Consider the following 22,780-nt stretch of genomic DNA (forward strand, 5'->3'; position numbering starts at 1 on the left):
GGGGTCAGTTCAGCGTCTCATCTGAAAAGGCAATAGCTTTCTTTTAACTCATTCCTGGGACACGGGCGTTGCTGGCTGGCCAGCATTTATTGCCCATCCCTAATGTCCCTTGGAGGGCAGTTGAGAGTCAACCACATTGCTGTGGCTCTGGAGTCACATGTAGGCCAGACCAGGTAAGGACGGCAGATTTCCTTCCCTAAAGGACATGAGTGAACCAGATGGGTTTTTCCGACAATGGTTTCATGGTCATCAGGAGATTCTTAATTCCAGATATTCTTCATTGAAGTCAAGTTCCAACATCTGTCATGGCGGGATTCGAACCCAGGTCCCCAGAACATTAGCTGAGTTTCTGAGTCTAGCGATAATACCACTAGGCCATCGCCTCCCCTGCTCCAACTATGAATTACCATGTAGCGTTGGCTTAGATAATGAGCCCTAGCTTCTGGGCTCTCCAGCGTCGGATTTCAGGGGAGTGCTCCCGAGATGAATGGGGGTAAGCCTCTTGGAACATCCCAGGGAAGCATTGGCATGGCCATTGCCCAGAAGGGCTAATCTCCCGTGCACTGGGAACCATCTGCCAAAGCAAATTGAGTCACTAACCTCGGCTGGTTCCGCCAGGGTTACGCTAATAGTTACTCAGAAAAAGTTAAATGAAGAAAAACCTCTTCTAACTTCTTCATAGCTGCTTGAAACAGGCAGAGCGATCCCTGCAAGAGACTGCCCCTGAGTGCCCCCCTGCCCCCCAACCCCCACTGTGATGTCTGATCCTCACCCACCCCAAATTCTATCTGCTTACCTCAACGCCTCTACTTTCTCAGAAGACTAAGGAAATTTGGCATGTCAGCTACGACTCTGACTTTTACAGATGCACCATTGAAAGTATTCTTTCTGGTTGTATCACAGCTTGGTATGGTTCCTGCTCTGCCCAAGACCAAAAGGTCGTGAATGTAGCCCAATCCATCACGCAAACCAGCCTCCCATCCATTGACTCGGTCTACACTTCCCGCTGCCTCGGCAAAGCAGCCAGCATAATCAAGGACCCCAAGCCCCACCCCGGATATTCCCTCTTCCACCTTCTTCCTTCGGGAAAAAGATACGAAAGTCTGAGGTCACGTACCAATTGACTGAAGAACAGCTTCTTCCCTGCTGCCGTCAGACTTTTGAATGGACCTACCTTGCATTAAGTTGATCTTTCTCTATACCCTAGCTATGACTGTAACACTACATTCTGCACCCTCTCCTTTCCTTCTCTATGAATGGTATGCTCTGTCTGTATAGCGCACAAGAAACAATACTTTTCACTGTATGTTAATACATGTGACAATAATAAATCAAATCAAATCAGACATTGACCATCTCCCTGGCCTGTCACTTGCAATGTGACCTTTAAACTGACCCGCTTTATGGCAGCTGGTGACGTAAAAATGGGAGCCTGTCCTCCTCCACTCCGACTGTTAGGTTTTGATGCAGGGCCTTGTCGGGTGCTGACGCTGCTTGGATCTCACCCAGCCTGAGTCAGGAGGGTTAGGGTGAGAAAGGGACAGTGGAAATTTGGTGCAGGCGAGTGGGTGGGGAGCGGTAATCCTACACCAACAAAGAACAGTACAGCACAGGAAGAGGCCCTGCGGCCCTCCAAGCCTGCGCCGGTCACGTTGTCCTATCTAGACTACCCACTTGTATCCCTCGATTCCCCATCTGTTCATGTGTCTATCCAGACACCGACTGCCACTCGGAGGAAGGTATGGTCCAATGTGTTCACAGTCATAAAGGGAGGCTTAACTTCATAGCTTCAAGGCATTGGTGTTACCGTTATTATGGCTCTTGCCCTCGGTGGGCTGTGGGCATGTTTTAATTTGAGGGCAGAGGAACTGTTTGCTGACATTTCTGCGTCTCTCTCCTCAGTGCCCTTAATAGTAGCAGCATCAAGGCCATGGGAATTAACATGCTACCTGGATATTATGACCCATTCTCCGGCAGAACTCTAACCAAGGGAGAAGTCGGATGTTTCCTCAGCCACTATTCCATCTGGAAAGAGGTATGTAAATTTGACATGTTGGCTGTTTATGTGGTCCTTTTCTTTATTGCTGTGTTTTTGCCCTGGGCTTTGGATCTGAAATTCTGCGATCCAAAGTGTTGTGTCCATAGAAACGCGGAAGTGTTGACTTCATTAAATCATGCGATGCCTAACGTATTCTCTCTGGAATGTTCCGGAAACACCTATTTGCATTTCACATTTGCGCTGCCAAATACATTTCATGGGGGTTGGCAGACATTGAAATGTGGTGGAGGTTTGACCTTACATGGTTCTCTCCTCCCCTGAAGGTGCTGACTCCCACTCTCGGCAGTTGTAGACATAGAATCCTACAGTGCAGAAGGAGGCCAGTCAGCCCATCAAGTCTGCACCGACCACAATCCCACCCAGGCCTTATTCCCATAACTCTATATATTAACCTTAGCTAGTCCCCCTGACACTAAGGGGCAATTTAGCACGGCTAATCCACCTACACTGCACATCTTTGGACTGTGGAAGGAAACCGGAGCACCCGGAGGAAACCCATGCAGACACGAGGAGAATGTGCAAACTCCACACAGACGGTGACCCAAGCCGGGAATCGAACCCGGGTCCTTGGCACAGTGAGGCAGCAGTGCTAACCACTGTGCCACCGTGCCGCCCATGTGGGTGCTGGCGTCCATTTGAAACCTCAACAAAGTAACTTCTTCCTGTGTGCGTCCGGGAGATGGGATGAGGGACATCGCACTACTCTGAGTTTCCAGCATTGGATTAGCAGGCAGGGGCAGCATCTCTGCTTTGAGCTTTCCTACCTTTTGGAAGCTTTGAGACATTGAACCTACCAGTAATGGCTGTTCCACTGGCCATGCAGGTCGAGATTGGCCAATCTAACACAGGCTAGAGATTGAACTTGAGCCCCTCTTGCTTTGCGTGACTTCACGCCTGCTCCACCATTCAGTCTGATCACAACTATCAATACAGTTCGTTAGTCCCAGTCAGTGAGAATGGCTTTCGATGCCAGTGTTATAGTTCCCATTCTAGTTCTACCATACTTCACCAAGTGTTTATTCTTGACCTGCTCAAGTGTAGCCTCTGGTGTGTGCCAAGACTAATGCAATCATGTCTTGAACCAGATGTTATGGAGTCATAGAGGTTTATAGCATGGAAACAGGCCCTTCGGCCCAACTTGTTCATTGCATCTTTTTTTTTAACCACTAAGCTAGTCCCAATTGCCTATGTTTGGCCCATATCCCTCTATACCCATCTTACCCATGAAACTGTCTAAATACTTTTTAAAAGACAAAATTGCACCCGCCTCTACTACTACCTCTGGCAGCTCGTTCCAGACAGTCACCACCCTCTGAGTGAAACAGTTGCCCCTCTGGACCCTTTTGTATCTCTCCCCTCTCACCTTAAACCTATGCCCTCTAGTTTTAGACTCCCCTATCTTTGGGAAAAGATGTTGACTATCTAGCTAATCTATGCCCTTCATTATCTTATAGACCTCTAAGATCACCCTTAAGCCTCCTACGCTCCAGGGGAAAAAAGTGCCAGTCTATCCAGCCTCTCCCTATAACTCAAACCATCAAGTCCCGGTAGCATCCCAGTAAATCTTTTCTGCACTCTTTCTAGTTTAATAATATCCTTTCTTGTCTCCGACCGATATTCAGACACACCACACAAACGTTTTGCAGCAAGCGTCAGTGGTTGAAGATGAGGAGAGTGAACCTTGGCAGATCTTTCCCCTTCCAAGGCCAGGAAGCACCGCAGTAAATTGTAAGAAATGAGGTCTCCTGGTCACTGAGTAACAGACCGCCTTGGGCCTACCCTGCCATTGAATTTGATCACCGCTGCTCCACATTTCAATTCCATTTACCTTCCTTTGTTCCATATCGCTTGATATCCTTATCTAAAAAAAATCTCTCTACCTCTGTCTTGAAAGGCCATGGGCCAAGTGCTGGCGAGTGGGATTGGGTGGGCAGGTCAGGGCATTTCATGCATCGGTGCAGACTCGATGGGCCAAAGGGTCTATTCTGCACTGAAGTATTCTGTGAAAGCTTCGATTACCTGACCATTCTCAGCTTTGCAAGGAAGAGAATTCCCCATTTCTACTACGCTTTGTGTGAAAAATGGTTCATGTTTGCTCTCTTGACTGGCTTAGCTCCAGTTTTACGATCATGGCATCACGTTCTTGATTGCCCGCGCCAGGAAAAATAGCTCCTCCCTGTCACTTTTTAAGCATCTTGCTTTGATCCTGTGCTATTTTGATATATTTTATGTTTAAGGCTGCTTTAAGAGGCGGTGTTTTGTTACAAGAGTCAATTTGTCTGGGAAACATGCAGCTCAATGCTGAGAATGCAGGATAATAACTGATTTTAGCTCGGAATGTGTTACTTTGCAGAGTTAATGGAGCTAGGATTTTAGACTGGTTATGCAGAGCCATGTGAGTTTTTGATTTACAGCGACAGAGTCATGTGATTAATGAGAGGAGGGAGCTAAACCTGCAGGAAAAGAACAGTTTCATTTTCATTTTTAAACTCAGAGCAGTTGCTGCCTGAAACTGATGGTAGAAAGAAGTTTCTGTCTCTCTGGCCGGAAAGAGGAGGCTCGCAGAACGGCATTCTCCTTTGGCCTCCGGTGGGGTCTTAGGAACCTCGGGCGGGATCTTAGGAGCTTCGGGCGGGCGAGGCGGTTTAATTCTGGTATCTCTCTCTCCCTCTCCCTCTCTCTCTCTCTCCAGAGACTTTCTGAAAGCTCCAAGACTGTTAACCTAAGTCAAAGCAAGTATGCTTGTGTTTTGCAAACTAATTTTAAAGCGGGGTTTAAGTCTATCAGAGAAATATTGCTTGATTGGAACTAATGGTGATAGGTTAGCAGTTAATAATTGTATCTTGCCATGTTTTAAGTGTCATTCAATTGTTAAAAGTTAAGCTAATTCATTAAACTGTGTTGTTAAATAAAGTTTGTTTTGATAAAAGCTCCTTGGATTGTCAGTAGAATTGCGTCTGGAGTGAAACATCCCATCCTCTCACTAATGCCAAAACAGAAAAATTGTTGGGGTCTAGTCTGGCTTCGTGATATACCTTGAGGTTTCTCCTCTGGTCCCCGAACAAGTCTCAATCGGTCCATCCTTCAACCCTCTGTGCGAGAGTGAACCTCCCTAATTTAACCCTCTAAGACCCGATACTGTTCTGGTGAATCTGCACTCCAAACCACCCCCTCCACTTGAGCTAATGACATTTGAATGTTGCTGCAGGTTATGGATCGAAAGTTGAACAAGGCCGTGGTGTTTGAAGATGACGTGAGGTTTGAGGCCTATTTTAAGAGGAAGTTGGAGAGACTGCTGTCAGAAATCGAGGATGCCAATTTGACATGGGACCTGATGTAAGTAAATGTTAAAGATGAAACATTCATCATTTTAGGGAGCTATTTCGCTTCGAAAATCAGCACCAATGTGCTATCCCCGGAATAGTTCCAATCTCTCAAGGTGGGAGTTGGAGAGGAGTTTTCCTTTTTTTCTCCTTCATTGTTCTGGAGTATGATCTGTTTTTCCACCTCAGTATACAGTATAAAAGATTGGTCGTTACATTAAAATCCACTTTTGGCCCCAGTTGGGTCATCATTGAAAAGAATTTTAAAGTAAAAGTAAACTTTATTTATTAGTCACAAGTAGGCTTACATTAACACCGCAATGAAGTTACTGTGAAAATCCCCCAGTCGCCACACTCTAGCACCTGTTAGGGTACACTGAGAGAGAATTTAGCATGGCCAATGCACCCTAACCAGCACATCGTTCGGACTGAGAGAGTAAATCAGAGCACCCGGAGGAAACCCACGTAGACACGGGGAGAACGTGCAGACTCCACACAGACAGTGACCCAAGCTGGGAATCGAACCCGGGTCCCTGGCGCTGTGAGGTAGCAGTGCTAGCCACTGTGCCTCCCTTTTAGGGTGGCACAGTGGTGAGCACAGCTGCCTCACAGCGCCAGGGAGCAGGGTTCAATTCCGACCTTGGGTCACTGTCTGTGTGGAGTTTGCATGTTCTCCCCGTGTCAGCGTGGCTTTCCTCCGGGTGCTCCGGTTTCCTCCCACACTCCAAAGATGCGGGTTAGGTTGATTGGCCATGCTAAATTGACCCTCGTGTCAGGGGGATTAGCAGGATAAATGTGTGGGGTTATGGGAATAGGGCCTGGGTGAGATTGTGGTCGGTGCAGACTCAATGGGCCAAATGGCCTCCTTCTGTACTGTAGGGATTCGATGATTTGTCTATTTTTCCACCTCGGTATACAATATAAAAGGTTGGTCGTTGCGTTAAAATCCAATTTTGGCCCTAGTTGGGGCATCATAGAATAGAATTTTAGGGTGGCACGGTGGCACAGTGATTGGCACTGCTGCCCCACAGCACCAGGGACCTGGGTTCAATTGTGACTTTGGTGACTGTCTGTGTGGAGTTTGCACATTCTCCCCATGTCTGCGTGGGTTTCCTCGGGGTGCTCCGGTTTCCTCCCACAGTCTTAAGATGCAGGGGTTAGGTGGATTGGCCATGCTAAATTTCCCCATAGTATCAGGAGGACTAGCAGGGTAAATACATGGGGTTACGGAGGTAGCATCTGGGTGGGATTGTTTTTGGTGAATGGGTTGAATGGCCTCATTCTGCACTGTAGGGGTTCTACAATTTTAATCATTGAATCCCTACGGTGAAGAGGCCATTCGGCCCATCGAGTCCGCACTGACTCTCTGAACGCGTGAAGTCACCACATGGACGCGTCATGTCCAGTTCTGGGCACGGGGCACTTTAGGATGGACACGTAGGGCAGGATTTTCTGGCCGCACACGTCCCGAGACTGGAAATTCCCACCCGAGGTCTGTTGACCGTAGCGGACGGGGCAGGAAAATTCCACCCGTAGACTTTGCTGAATGTAGAGGAGAGATTTACAGGCAAGGTTCCGGGGTTGAGGTTATTCTAGTTATGAAGAGAGACTGGAGTTATTCTCTTCAGAGCAGACAAGGCTAAAAGGAGATCTGATGGAGGAGTTAGAAGCCATGAAGGGTTCAGATAGAGTAAATAAAGAGTAGCTGCTTCCATTGGCTGATGGATCAAAAGCAGAGGCGTGGATTTAAGGGGATTGACGAATGGAGCGTGAAGAAAAACATTGTTTTTAGCACAACACGTGCTCAGGATTCGAAGTAGAATTTGTGATAGGTTGGTGGATACGGAGTCAATACTTGCCTTCAAAAGGGAATTGGATGAACTATTGACAGATAAAAAAGGATGCTGGGATACAGGGACAAGAGCAGGAGAGTGGGACGAACCGGATTTCTCTTCGAAATAGTCAGTTCAGACAAGATGGGCCAAATGGCCTCCTTCCATGCTGTTCTATCCTATGCTTCTCCAAAGATGCGCGGGGAGGGTAGGGGGTTTTAGTTCAGTCGGGCAGCATGGTCGGTGCAGGCTTGGAGGGCCGAAGGGCCTGTTCCTGTGCTGTAATTTTCTTTGCTCATTGTTCTTTGTTCTTCTATGATTGCACTGGGGACATTAAGGTCAAGCCATGATTCATCCAACAGCTTACTGGCTGAAATTTCCTTCCTTAGCGCAGGGGCCGGTGGGGGTGAACAGCTCATCCTTACTCCCTTACTCTGTTATTCTTGGGACCACCTCAAACTCAAACCTAAGAATAGGGATGGGCATTGCCTTAAGAGGGGATATTTCAATGAGGATAAGTATCAAGTTGGGTAAAGATGGACAATCTGATTCATTTTCCAGCTACCTGGGTCGCAAACTGGTCAATCCCAATCAAGAGGAGGCCGTAGAGAATGTCCACAACCTGGTGGTGGCAGAATATTCCTACTGGACTCTGGCCTACGCCATTTCACTGCAAGGGGCGGAGAAATTGGTCAACTCTGAGCCATTGAAGAAGATACTTCCTGTGGACGAATTCCTTCCCATCATGTACGACAAGCACACCAAGTGAGTCCATCTTAATTTGTCTTCCAAATATGGTCCGACTGAGCTCGTACTGTTGAAAGTTCCTGCTTTCTTCTTATTTATTGCTGCCCGAATAGCCATGGCCCATCGTTTAAGATGCCACCCAGGTTGCAAAGCAAAGGAGTCAATGATGTGGGGCGGGGTGGGGGGGCGGGGGGAGGTAGTTGGAAGGGCATTGCTTGGAAAAGGGGTCTTGGGAGTGAGTGGAAGGGCAAAGCTTGGCAGAGGAGGCATGGGAGGGTCCATGGGGGGTGAGTGAGGGGCATTTGATGTCATTGATGGGGAAAAGGGAATGTGTGGAGGGTGAATGGGGATATGAAGGGTGAGGACAAAGTCCCGCAGCATCAAGATGGACCTGTTAGCGGGAAAGGGTGACCCAGAGGCAGGTGGGAAGAGTTAAATTTAGCAAGGGTTAAAGTTAGGAGGAGTTAATAAGTTACTGCATTAGTTACTGTAGTAGTTGCTGCATTAGTTACTGCATTAGTTGCTGCATTAGTTGCTGCAGTGGTTACTGCATTAGTTGCTGCAGTAGTTACTGGAGTAGTTGCAGCATTAGTTACTGTAGAAGTTGCTGCATTAGTTACTGGAGTAGTTGCTGCATTAGTTGCTGCATTAGTTACTGTAGTAGTTGCTGCAGTAGTTGCTGCATTAGTTACTGTCGTAGTTGGTGCATTAGTTACTGCATTAGTTGCTGCATTAGTTGCTGCAGTGGTTACTGCATTAGTTGCTGCAGTAGTTACTGGAGTAGTTGCAGCATTAGTTACTGTAGAAGTTGCTGCATTAGTTACTGGAGTAGTTGCTGCATTAGTTGCTGCATTAGTTACTGTAGTAGTTGCTGCATTAGTTACTGTAGTAGTTGCTGCATTAGTTACTGTAGTAGTTACTGTAGTAGTTGCTGCATTAGTCACTGCATTAGTTGCTGCATTAGTTACTGTAGTAGTTGCTGCATTAGTCACTGCATTAGTTACTGTAGTAGTTGCTGCAGTAGTTGCTGCATTAGTTACTGTCGTAGTTGGTGCATTAGTTGCTGCATTAGTTACTGTATTAGTTGCTGCAGTAGTTGCTGCATTAGTTACTGTCGTAGTTGCTGCATTAGTTACTGTAGTAGTTGCTGCATTAGTTACTGTAGTAGTTACTGTAGTAGTTGCTGCATTAGTCACTGCATTAGTTGCTGCATTAGTTACTGTAGTAGTTGCTGCATTAGTCACTGCATTAGTTGCTGCATTAGTTACTGTAGTAGTTGCTGCAGTAGTTGCTGCATTAGTTACTGTCGTAGTTGGTGCATTAGTTGCTGCATTAGTTACTGTATTAGTTGCTGCAGTAGTTGCTGCATTAGTTACTGTCGTAGTTGGTGCATTAGTTGCTGCATTAGTTACTGTAGTAGTTGCTGCATTAGCTGCTGCAGTAGTTGCTGCATTAGTTGCTGCATTGATTACTGTAGTAGTTGCTGCATTAGTTGCTGCATTGATTACTGCAGTAGTTGCTGCATTAGTTACTGGAGCAGTTGCTGCATTAGTTGCTGCATTGATTACTGCAGTAGTTGCTGCATTAGTTACTGCCATAGCTGCTGCATTAGTTGCTGCAGTAGTTGCTGCATTAGTTACTGTAGTAGTTGCTGCATTAGTTACTGCATTGATTACTGCAGTAGTTGCTGCATTAGTTACTGGAGCAGTTCCTGCATTAGTTGCTGCATTGATTACTGTAGTAGTTGCTGCATTAGTTACTGTTGTAGGAAGATTTTTAGGCAAGTTCAAGGCCTTTAATGTAAAAATTCCAGGTCAGGAACATGGTCCACTCTTATTTACACGCCTTCTCATGGGAAAGGTAAAGTCATCATAGTCCCTGATGACCATAGGCTGTGACTGGTGGTGATTTAACCTGAGGATTACCACAGCTCAGGGGAGGAGCAAAGTTGAGAATGCGGGACCTTCATGAATAACCTCAGCTGGTATGGGAATTGAACTCACGTTGTTGGCATCGCTCTGCATCACAAACCAGCCATCCAGTCAACTGAACTAAACTGGCACGGTGGTTAGCATTGCTGCCTCATAGCACTGGGGGCCCAGGTTAAACCCAGCCTCAGGTCACTATCTGTGCGGAATTTGCACATTCTCCCGGTCTGTGTGGGTTTCCTCCGGGTGCTTCGGTTTCCTCCCACGCTCCAAAGATGTGCAGGTTTAGAAGGCAAATGGAATTTTGTTCATCATTGCTAGAGGGATTGAGTTTGAAAACAGCGAGGTTATGTTGCAGCTGTATAAGGTGCTGGTGAGGCCGCACCTGGGGTACTCTGTACAGTTTTGGTCTCCTTACTTGAGAAAGGATATACTGGCACTGGAGGGGGTGCAGAGGAGATTCACGAGGTTGATTCCGGAGTTGAGAGGGTTGGCTTATGAGGAGAGATTGAGTAGACTGGGACTATACTCATTGGAATTCAGAAGAAAGTGGGGAGATCTTATAGAAACATATAAGATTATGAAGGGAATAGATAAGATAGAAGCAGGGAAGTTGTTTCCACTGGCAGATGAAACTAGAACTAGGGGGCATGGCCTCAAAATAAGGGGGAACAGATTTAGGACTGAGTTGAGGAGGAACTTCTTCACACAAAGGGTTGTGAATCTGTGGAATTCCCTGCCCAATGAAGCAGTTGAGGCTACTTCATTAAGGCAAGGATAGATACATTTTTGAACACTAAAGGAATTAAGGGTTATGGTGAGCGGGCGGGTAAGTGGAGCTGAGTCCACAAAAAGATCAGCCATGATCTTATTGAATGGCGGAGCAGGTTTGAGGGGCCAGATGGCCTACTCCTGCTCCTAGTTCTTATGTTCTTATATAGGTGGATTGGCCATGCTAAATTGCCCCTTAGTATCAGGGGAATTAACAGCATAAATACGTGAGGTTATGGGGTAGGGTCTGGGTGGGATTGTTGTCGGAGCAGGCTCGATGGGCCGAATGCCTCCTTCTGCACTGTAGGGATTCTATGATCCTTTGACCACTTTTAGTAGCTGCCCCAAAGTTCAGTATTGGAAGCAAGAGGAAATGCTAGGCGATGACCTTCGCCAGAAAGTTATAATCTAACCATCTTCCCATGACATTCAAAGGCATTACCATCACTCAATCCCCCACTGTCAATATCCTGGGGGGGGTTATCATTGACCAGAAACTGGATTGAACTGGCCATGTAAATATTGTGGCTACAAGAGCAGGTCAGAGGCTGGGAATCATAGAAACCCTACAGTACAGAAAGAGGCCATTCGGCCCATCGAGTCTGCACCGACCACAATCCCACCCAGGCCCTACTCCCATATCCCTACATATTTACCTACTAATCCCTCTAATCTATGCATCTCAGGACACTAAGGGCAATTTTTAGCATGGCCAATCAACCTGACCCGCACATCTTTGGACTACGGCGAGTAACCCACCTCGTAATTCCCCAGAGCCTGCCCATCATTTACAAGGCACAAGTCCCAGAGTGTGATGGAATGGAGCTATCCCTCAAAGAACAAAGAAAATTACAGCACAGGAACAGGCCCTTCGGCCCTCCAAGCCTGCACTGACCATGCTGCCCGACTTAACTAAAACCCCCTACCCTTCAGGGAACCATATCCCTCTATTCCCATCCTATTCATGTATTTGTCAAGACGCCCCTTAAAAGTCATTACCGTATCCGCTTCCACTACCTCCCCTGCAACGAGTTCCAGGCACCCACCACTCTCTGTGTAAAAAATCTGCCTCGTACATCTCTTTTAAAACTTGTCCCTCGCACCTTAAACCTATGCCCCCCTAGTAATTGACTCTTCCACCCTGGGAAAAAATTTCTGACTATCCACTCTGTCCATGCCTCATAATCTTGTAGACTTCTATCAGGTCTCCCCTCAACCTCCGTCGCTCCAGTGCGAACAAAGCAAGTTTCTCCAACCTCTCCTCATAGCTAATGCCCTCCATACCAGGCAACGTCCTGGTAAATCTTTTCTGTACCCTCTCCAAAGCGTCCACATCCTTCTGGTAGTGTGGCGACCAGAATTGAACACTATATTCCAAGTGCGGCCTCACTAAGGTTCTATAAAGCGCAACATGACTTGCCAATTTTTAAACTCAATACCCCGGCCGATGAAGGCAGGCATGCCTTATGCCTTCTTGACTACCTTCTCCACCTGCATTGCCACTTTCAATGACCTGTGTACCTGTACACCCAGATCCCTTTGCCTATCAATATTCCTAAGGGTTCTGCCATTTACTGCATATTTCCTATCTGTATTAGAGCTTCCAAAATGCATTACCTCACATTTGTCCGGATTAAACTCCATCTGCCATCTCTCCGTCCAAGTCTCCAACTGATCTATATCCTGCTGTATCCTCTGATGGTCCTCATCGCTATCCGCAAATCCACCAACCTTTGTGTCATCCGCAAACTTACTAATCAACCCAGTTACATTTTCCTCCAAATCATTTATATATATTACAAACAGCAAAGGTCCCAGCACTGATCCCTGAGGAACGCCACTTGTCACAGCCCTCCATTCAGAAATGCACCCTTCCACTGCTACCCTCTGTCTTCTTTGACCGAGCCAGTTCTGTATCCACCTTGCCAGCTCACTCTGATCCCATGCGGCTTCACCTTCTGCACCAGTCTTCCATGAGGGACCTTGTCAAAGGCCTTACTGAACTCCATGTAGACAACATCCACTGCCCTACCCTCATCAATCATCTTCGTCACTTCCTCGAAAAACTCGATCAAGCTCGTGAGACACGACCTCCCCTTCACAAAACCATGTTGCCTCTCACTAATACGTCCACTTATTTCCAAGTGGGAATAAATCCTGTCTCGAAGAATCCTCCCCAATAATTTCCCTACCACTGGTGTAAGGCTCACCGGCCTGTAATTACCTGGATTATTCTTGCTACCCTTCTTAAACAAAGGAACAACATTGGCTATTCTCCAATCCTCTGGGACCTCCCCTGTAGCCAGTGAGGATACAAAGATTTCTCTCAAGGCCCCAGCAATTTCCTCTCTTAATACTTCCAATGTGCTCGTAAAAAACGGTGTGTAAATGAAAAGGTGCTCGACATAAATCATTTTCCCTTGAGAAGGCATGTAAATAAGAGTGGGCCATGTTCCTGACCTGGAATTTTTACATTAAAGGCCTTGAACTCACCTAAGAATCCTCCCAGAACAGTAACTAGAACAGTAACTTATTAACTCCTACTAACTTTAACCCTTACTAAATTTAACTCTTCCCACCTGCCTCTGGGTTATCCTTTCCCGCATCCTGGTCACTGTTTCCATTCCCTGCTCAACTGCCGTGAGGTGGTGATTCGGAAGAGGTGAGGGTTTGGGGATGGAGGGAGGGAAGGAGGGAAGGGTCTGCTTTTAGCTCTTACGAAAACAAAAATGGAGGCAGCACCAGTGCCTGGTCTCTACTAACTGGGCTAAATTGAGAAAGCACTTGAAATGGGGGATTCCAAAACTCTCAATGAATGCTGTTCCAGCAACATCCGGAAAGTCAACACCATCCTGGACAAAACAGCCTGAATAATTAGTGCTCCATCCATCAATTTACCGTATACACTTCTGACTGTACGGCCAAATTCCCCTCCAACTCAATTTTGAAGTTTGCTGATGACACCACCGTACTGGGTTGGACCTCAAACAATGAGACAGAGTGTAGGAAAGAGATAGAGAATCTGGTGAACTGGTGCAACGACAATAATCTCTCCCTCAATCTCAACAAAATGAAGGAGATTGTCATCGACTACAGGAAGCGTAAAGGAGAACATGCCCCTGTCTACATCAATGGGGATGAAGTGGAAGTGGACGAGAGCTTCAAGTTTCTACAGATCCAGATCACCAACGTCCCTCCATGCCAGTGCTATAGTTAAGAAAGCCCACCAGTGCCTCCACTTTCTCAGAAGGCTAAGGAAATTTGGCCGCTACCACTCTCACCAACTTTTACAGATGCACCATAGAAAGCATTCAAGTTGTATCACAACTTGGTATGGCTCCTGCTCTGCCCAAGACCGCAAGAAACTACAAAGTTATGGATGTAGCCCAATCCATCACGTAAACCAGCCTCCCATCCATTGACTCTGTCTACACTTCCCGTTGCCTCGGCAAAGCAGCCAGCATAGTCAAGGACCCCACGCACCCCGGACATTCTCTCTTCCACCTTCTTCCATTGAGAAAAAGATACAAAAGTCTGAGGTCACGTACCAACCGACTCAAGAACAGCTTCTTCCCTGCTGCCATCAGACTTTTGAATGGACCTACTTTGCATTAAGTTGATCTTTCTCTTCACCCGAGCTATGACTGTAACACTACATTCTGCACCCTCTCCTTTCCTTCTCTATGAATGGTATGTTTTGTCTGTACAGCGCGCAAGGAACAATACTTTTCACTGTATGTTAATACATGTGACAATAATAAATCAAATCAATTTAAAACATTCATCCCACCCAGCACTGGCGCACAGTGACAGAGTGTCTCTGATCTACAACACTTTCCCAAACTGTGGGTCATGACTCCCGGTGGGATTGCGAGACAGAATTTTGGGGTGAAAAGCTCCCACTGAGTGTTAACAACTGCAAGACCCCTTTAGATGTTCTGGTGGAAGTGACCTAACTGAACGATCCTTCATTAATCGAGGGATTGAGTTTAGGAGTCAGGAGATAATGCTGCAGCTTTATAGGACCCTGGTTAGACCCCACTTGGAGTACTGCGCGCAGTTCTGGTCACCTCATTACAGGAAAGATGTTGAAGCCATTGAAAGGGTGCAGAGGAGATTTACAAGGATGTTGCCTGGATTGGGGGGCATGCCTTATGAGGATAGGTTGAGGGAGCTTGGTCTCTTCTCCCTGGAGAGACGAAGGATGAGAGGTGACCTGATAGAGGTTTACAAGATGTTGAGAGGTCTGGATAGGGTAGACTCTCAGAGGCTATTTCCAAGGGCTGAAATGGTTGCTACGAGAGGACACAGGTTTAAGGTGCTGGGGGGTAGGTACAGAGGAGATGTCAGGGGTAAGTTTTTCACTCAGAGGGTGGTGGGTGAGTGGAATCGGCTGACGTCGGTGGTGGTGGAGGCAAACTCGTTGGGGTCTTTTAAGAGACTTCTGGATGAGTACATGGGATTTAATGGGATTGAGGGCTATAGATAGGCCTAGAGGTAGGGATATGATCAGCGCAACTTGTGGGCCGAAGGGCCTGTTTGTGCTGTGGCTTTCTATGTTCTATGATCCCTTGAAATCTGATTTCTGTTCCAGTGATAAGCTAAGTGTTTTTTACAGTAGTTTAAGCAGTCCCTCACTCTCACAGTTCCGCCTGCTATCTCAGCCCTCCATACCCGCCTCATGGCTCTCCTGTACTCCCGACCCCTTCCCACAGCTTGCTCCAACCCCCAACCCTGGCTCCAAATCTGGGGGTCACAATTTTCAAGGCTCAGATGAGACGTACTGATCTACAAGATGCACTGCAACAACTCACCAAGGCTCCTTCAACAGCACCTTCCAAACCCATGATCTCTTCTACCATGAAGGACAAGGGCAAGGCGACAGCACCACCTGCCTGCAAGCACTCCTCGAATTCACACACCATCCTGACTGCAAAATATATCGCTGTTCCTTCACTGCGGCTGGGTCAAAATCCTGGAACTCCCTCCCTAACCCCTTAACAGCATCTGTTTATTCATGTTCAACTCTTTATTTCAGGATGCTAAGAGGTGGCACAGTGGCACAGTGGTTAGCACTGCTGCCTCACAGCGCCAGGGATCCGGGTTCGATTCCCGGCTGGGGTCACTGTCTGTGCAGAGTTTGCACATTCTCCCCGTGTTTGCGTGGGTTTCCTCCGGGTGCTCCGGTTTCCTCCCACAGTCCGAAAGACGTGCTGGTTAGGTGCATTGGCCATGCTAAATTCTCCCTCAGTGTACCCGAACAGGCGCCGGAGTGTGGCAACTAGGGAATTTTCACAGTAACTTCATTGCAGTGTTAATGTAAGCCTACTTGTGACACTAATAAATCAACTCAACTCAACTAACAGCACTGTAGGTGTATCTGTACCGCATGGACTGCAGCTGTTCAAGAAGGCAGCTCACTGCCACCTTCTCGGGACAAATAGGGATGGGCAATAAATGCTGGCCTAGCCAGCGATGCCCACATGCCAAGAACAATGACAAAATACTCTGTTGATGAGAGAACCACCAAACAAGGCTTGAGATTGCCTTGACATGTAGGCGAAAGAAGACAACATGGAAGACAGAGTAGAGTATGGTACATTAGGTGCATTTAAGACAGAGATAGATAGGTTCTTGATTGGTAAAGGGATCAAAGGTCACGGGGAAAAGGCAGGAGAAGCGGGGTGAGAAACGTACCAGCCATGATTGAATGTCCAAAGATGTGCAGGTTAGGTTGATTGGGCATGGTAAATTGCCCTTTCGGACTGTGGGAGGAAACCAGAGCACCCGGAGGAAACCCACGCAAACACGGGGAGAATGTGCAAACTCTGCACACAGTGACCCAGCTGGGAATCGAACCCGGATCCCTGGCGCTGTGAGGCAGCAGTGCTAACCACTGTGCCACCGTGCCATGGGGATTAGCAGGGTAAATATATGGGGTTACGGAGATAGGGCCTGGGTGGGATTGTTGTCGGTGCAGACTCGTTGGGCCGAATGGCCTCCTTCTGCACTGTAGAGATTCTATGATTCTATGAATGGCGGAGCAGACTCGATGGGCCGAATGGCCTAATTCTGCTCCCAAATCTTATGGTGGTACAACAGTTGGATACATCAGGTTATTTGAGGGGTAAAGGTCAAGAAATTAAGGGTGTTGTGAAATTATAAGATCTTCGAAGAGAGATGGGAGGAGTGAAAGTGGAGTGTTCATAAACAAGGGGAAAATGCCAGAGGAGCTAGTGAACTGGAGGTGGGAGAAACAGACAGTTACCATCATTTACTGAACTTTACGATTGGCTACAATGATCTCATTCCTGTTTATCCTGATGTCCTCAATCTGTGGGCTGTTAAGTAACACAGCAGAAGGCCAGAGAGATATGTAGGGGGAAAGGAATTTGACCCAAACCACAGCCATCATTGCTAGCATGCATCAAAATGTCTGGAAAACCGATGTCAGTGTGGGACTGAAGGAGTAAATTACAGGTTGTTGTTGACGGACAGGAATTCAGCGGAGAAGGAAAATTTCTGGAACGTTCCTGAGGTAATCCTGCTGCTTCCCCAAGGGGGGGGAAGTAAAGTTTCTTTGCTGGCCAAGGTTGACTCAGCTGTTTGGCTGCAGCAAGATCACAGACTGTAGCAGGTGTAGTCATGGGTCTGAAAACCATCGTCAATTTGTTTATAGTGCTGGAGAATCCGGCAATGGGTCACCCTCTTGCCCCTGAATCAGATGGTCATGGGTTCGAATCCACCTCTCGCCTATTGAGCACATAATGCAGGCTCCAGTGCAGTACTGACAGAGGGCTGCATGGTTGGAGGTGCCATCGTTCAGGTGGGATGTTAAACCGAGGCCTTCTCATCAAATCATAGAACCCCTACAATGCAGAAAGAGGCCATTCAGTATATCGAGCCTTCACCGACAACAATTCCACCCAGGCCGTATCCCCGTAACCCGATCCGTAATCCCAAAGTTTATTTTTTTTATTGTCACAAGTAGGCTTACATTAATATTGCAATGAAGTTACTGTGAAAATCCCCCAGTTGCCACACACCGGCGCCTGTTCAGGTACACTGTGGGAGAATTTAGCATGGCCAATGCACCTAACCAGCACGTTTTTATGGGAATAGAGTGATATGGTCCCCGGAAGGGTAGGAGGTTTTAGTTCAGTCGGGCAGCACGGTCGGTGCAGGCCTGGAGGGCCGAAGGGCCTGTTCCTGTGCTGTAATTTTCTTTGTTCTTTGTTTTTCGGACTGTGGGAGGAAACCGGAGCACCCGGAGGAAACCCACGCAGACACGGGGAGAACGTGCAAACTCCACACAAACCGTGACCCAAGCTGGGAATCGAACCCGGGTCCCTGGCACTGAAGCAGCAGTGCTAACCACTGTGCCGCCCCCATGTATTTACCCTGATAATCCCACTGATACTATAGGCAATTTAGCATGGCCAATCCACCTAACCCGCACATCTTTGGACTGTGAGTGGAAACTGGAGCACCAGAGGAAACTCATGCAGACACGGGGAGAATGTGCAAACTCCACACAGTCACCCGAGGCTGGAATTGAACCCGGCTCTCTGGCGCTGTGAGGCAGCAGTGCTAACCACCTTCTAGGTGGACATAAGATCCTGTGGCACCATTTCCAGAAGAACAGTGGAACCCTCCCCAGGGTCCTGGCCAACATTTATCCCTAAACCACCATCACGGAAAAAAACAGGGAATCTGGAAAAATCCTGGCCTCCATCTTTGGCAGCTGGAGGCTTGGCTATGATTGGTGGGCTGATTAAAGTGGGCGATATTCAAGAGGCCAGAATTAGCGGAACGCTGATATCTTGGAGGGTTGCCTTGTCATGGGGAGGGAAGATGGTGGCATAGTGGTAATGTCACTGTGCCAGTAATCCAAGGGTCCAGGCTAATGAACGAGGGTTCAAATCCCACTCGCACAGCTGGTGGAACGCAAATTCAATTAATAAAATCTGGAATTGAAAAGCTAGTCTGAGTCATGTGACCATGAAACTACCATTGGTTGTTATAAAAATCCCATCTGGTTCATTGACGCCCCATTAAGGAAGGACGTGTGTTTTCCTTCCCCCCACAGCAATGCGGTTGACTTTTTGCTTTCCTTTGAAATGCTCTAACAATTCCAGGGCAATTTAGGATGAGTAACAAATGCTGACATTGGCATCAACACGCACATCCCACGAAAGAATAAATAAAAAACAAAGAGGGCGATCTTACCAAAAAGATTCTAAGTGCCGATTGAAAATGGGAGAGAATCGCGCCGATTTTTTTGGGTGAGCTCCCAGTCACTTAATTTAAATAAAAGGGCCAGGATGCGATTCCCGCCAGTAGGTGGAGCCTAATCTCGCTGGTGAAGCCGGCTGCTGAGCTCTAGGTGTGCCATTGCGCAGGCGCCCTGATCTCCCAGTGTACCGTGTACACATGTACACAGTGCACTAGGAGATCTCCTACCCTCCACACGTATGGATATCAGCACTCCGATCACTCAATGTGCCGATCTCCCCACCCTGCGGGACGAGGCGGTAAGCTTGCCCCCCACCTCCCCAAAGTCTTCTCCAAAGTTTGCCCATGATGGGAGGCCTCTTTAAGCCCGTTCATTCCCACTTCAAAAGCTGCCCCTGATTAAGCACCGTCCTGTATTGATTGTGCGCCGATGCTTCCTCTGAGAGCCAACAAGCTCGCTCAAACCTGCCAAGAATCCTCTCTCCTGGGATCTTCCTGGATCAGCCTTGAAATAGTTTGTCTGCGATGACACTCTGGCCACCTGCAGTTGGGCAGCCAGACCTGGGATTACCCCTGGGAAGGCACAAGGCAAGCGGCCAAGTGGCTTGATCCTGATTCCTAAAAAGGACTTTTCTGGCACCAGAGGAACTTGTGTAAATAATCCATCTCTGTAGCTGTTGGAGCGTGAACTGTGCACTGACTGCTGAATCGCTACACAAAGAAATGACTTTATCCGCTGGCTGCCTTCAAAGCAGGACTTCACCTCAGCACCTGCTTCAGTTCACACCGTGCTGAACAGTGCCAGGGGGCAGAGCGATGCTTGTATATCTATCCATCTGCCTGCTGGTTAGAGCTCTGCCGGCACAGCTTTGAGTTGGAACATCTCTCTGGATTACGTCGAGTCAATCCATCATTCACTTCCTTCAACCTCGACTGACGCCGTGCTCTCCGTTACCTGGGATTATTTGATGGGGTTGGTGAAGAGGGAGTTTATTATGTAGCCAGTTCATGCAATATCTTACCTGAGAGGAGCTAATGTTGTCACGGTAAGTACGTCTTCAGCACTGATCGGGTTTGATTCCCGGCTCGGGTATGTGCGGAGTCTGCACGTTTTGATTTTAAGTTGATTTGATTTGGTTTATTATTGTCACGTATTAGTTTACAGTGAAAAATATTGTTTCTTGCGCGCTATACAGACAACGACTAAAGGACGTGAATGTAGCCCAGTCCATCACGCAAACCAGCCTCCCCCATCCATTGACATTGTCTACAATTCCCGCTGCCTCGGCAAAGCAGCCAGCATAATCAAGGACCCCACGCACCCTGGACATTCTCTCTTCCACCTTTTTCCATCGGGAAAAAGATACAAAAATCTGAGGTCACACCAACCTGACTATGGTATGATTTGATTTGATTTATTATTGTCACATATATTGGGATACAGTGAAAAGTATTGTTTCTTGCGCTCTACACAGACAAAGCATACCGTTCACAGAGAAGGAAATTAGAGAGTGCAGAATATAGTGTTACAGTCATAGCTAGGGTGTAGAGAAAGATCAACTTATGGTAAGTCCATTCAAAAGTCTGATGGCAACAGGGAAGAAGCTGTTCTTGAGTCAGTTGGTACGTGACCTCAGATTTTTGTATCTTTTTCTCGATGGAAGAAGTTCGAAGAGAGCATGTCCGGCATGTGTGGGGTCCTTGATTATGCTGGCTGCTTTTCTGAGGCAGCGGGAAATGTAGACAGTCAATGAATGGAAGGCTGGTTTGCGTGATAGACTGGGCTCCATTCACGACCCTTTGTAGCTTCTTGCAGTCTTGGGCAGAGCAGGAGCCATACCAAGCTGTGATACAATCAGAAGAAATTTTTTCCATGGTGCATCTGTAATAGTTGGTGAGAGTTGTAGCTGACATGCCAAATTTCCTTAGTCTTCTGAGAAAGTCCCCATGTCTGCATGGGTTTCCCCTGGATGCTCTGGTTTCCTCCCACAGTCCGAAAGGCGTGCTGGTTAGGTGCATTGGCCATGCTAAATTCTCCGTCAGTGTAGCCGAACAGGTGCTGGAGTGTGGCGACTAGGGGATTTTCATAGTAACCTCATTGCAGCATTAATGTAAGTCTACTTGTGACACTAATAAATAAACTTAAACTTAAACAGTTGACCCATACCAATCATGCATTTTAGTGGATTGACTGTGGAGATGCTGACAATAAGATTGTTATTCGAGATTAGCATCTTGTAACGCACCATGTATTATTTTGCTAAGCTTGTTGTGTCTAATTGTTGTTCAGTAAGTGTGGTCTGAGGGTTTAATTGCTGTTTTGCCAGGGAAACGTGCAGACTGTCATGTTATTTGGTCTTATCAGTAAGCGAATGAAGGGTTGTGGGGATACAATGGGAAAGTGGAGTTGAGGATTATCACATCAGATCAGTCATGATCTCATTGAACTGCGGAGCAGGATTGATGGGCCGAATGGCCTACTTCAGCTCCTACGTCTAATGATCTTACTGTCATCTGATTATTGGCCTCAGCTGCAGTTTTCTGAGGGAGTGTTGCATGGTAACACAGTGGTTAGCACTGCTGCCTCACAGCACCAGGGACTCGGCTTCGATTCCAGCCTTGGGTCACTGTCTGTGTGGAGTCTGCACATTCTCCCCGTGTCTGCATGGGTTTCCTCCGGGTGCTCCAGTTTCCTCCCACAGTGCAAAGATGTGTGGGTTAGGTGGATTGGCCATGCTAAATTGCCCCTTAGTGTCAGGCGGACTAGCTGGGGTAAATGCATGGGGTTATGGGAATAGGGCCTGGGTGGGATTGTGGTCGGTGCAGGCGCGATGGGCTGAATGGCCTCCTACACTGTAGGATTCTATGATTCTCGGGCGTAGTTCCCGAGTCGATGTTGGAGGTTGCAAGGTAGGGAGGTGCTCTTACATTCAAAGGGTAATAATTCTCCTTGAAGAAGAAATTAGCATGAAGAGAGGCCCTTTGGCCCGTTGTGTCTGCACTGGCCACCGAGCACCGATCTGTTGTAACCCCATTTTCCAGCAATTGGTCCGTAGCCTTGTTGTACGCTATGGCGTTTCCAGCGCTCATCTAAATGCTTCTTAAATGTTGAGGGTTCCCACCTCTACCACCCTTTCAGGCAATGAGTTCCAGATTCCCACCACCCTCTGTGTGAAAAAGTTTCTCCCCAAATCCTCTCTTAATCTATCGCTCCTTATCTTAACTCTCTGCTTCTTGGTTATTAATCCCTGTGCTAAGAACATAAGATACATAGGAACAGAATTAGGCCATTCGGCCCATCGATTCTGCTCCGCCATTCGATGATGGCTGATAAGTTTCTCAATACCATTCTCCCGCCTTTTCCCTGTAACCTTTGATCCCCTTACCAATCAAGAACCTAGCTATCTCTGTCTTAAAGACACTCAATTACTTGGCCTCCACAGCCCTCTGTGGCAATTAATTCCACAGATTCACCGCCCTCTGGCTGAAGAAATTCCTCCTCATCTCAGTTCTCAAGGGTCGTCCCTTTACTCTGAGGCTGTGCTCTCGGATCCTGGTCTCTCCTACTAATGGAAACATCTTCCCCACATCCACTCTATCCAGGCCTTTCAGTATTCTGTAAGTTTCAATGAGGTCCCCCCTCATCCTTCTAAACTCCATCGAGTACAGACCCAGAGTCCTCAAATGCTCCTCATACATCAAGCCTTTCGTTCCCGGGATCATTCTCATGAACCTGCTCTGGACCTTCTCCAAGGCCAGCACATCCTTCCTTAGATACGGGGCCCAAAATTGCTCACAATATTCCAAATCTGGTCTGACCAGAGCCTTACAAAGCTTCAGCAGCACATCCCTGCTTTTGTATTCTAGTCCTTTGAAATGAATGCT

The 22,780-nt window shown here is 47.4% G+C and overlaps 2 protein-coding genes across 3 annotated transcripts in view; one reads left to right on the forward strand and one right to left on the reverse strand.

Moving 5' to 3' along the window:
• The window catches only part of cercam (cerebral endothelial cell adhesion molecule), a 112,127-nt gene that overhangs the window by 74,697 nt on the left and 14,650 nt on the right, over positions 1-22,780 (forward strand). For both annotated transcript variants that reach the window (XM_078226291.1, XM_078226292.1), the window contains exons 9-11: positions 1,903-2,035; positions 5,268-5,395; positions 7,776-7,979. In XM_078226291.1, coding sequence (XP_078082417.1) covers positions 1,903-2,035; positions 5,268-5,395; positions 7,776-7,979 — 465 coding nt within the window. The remainder of the gene's footprint in view (positions 1-1,902; positions 2,036-5,267; positions 5,396-7,775; positions 7,980-22,780) is intronic.
• LOC144502412 (ral guanine nucleotide dissociation stimulator-like) overlaps positions 1-22,780 on the reverse strand; it is a 301,219-nt gene that overhangs the window by 68,848 nt on the left and 209,591 nt on the right. The gene's annotated exons all lie outside the window — the stretch shown is intronic.

Source organism: Mustelus asterias, chromosome 13, assembly GCF_964213995.1.
Source record: "Mustelus asterias chromosome 13, sMusAst1.hap1.1, whole genome shotgun sequence".
Lineage (NCBI taxonomy): Eukaryota > Metazoa > Chordata > Chondrichthyes > Carcharhiniformes > Triakidae > Mustelus > Mustelus asterias.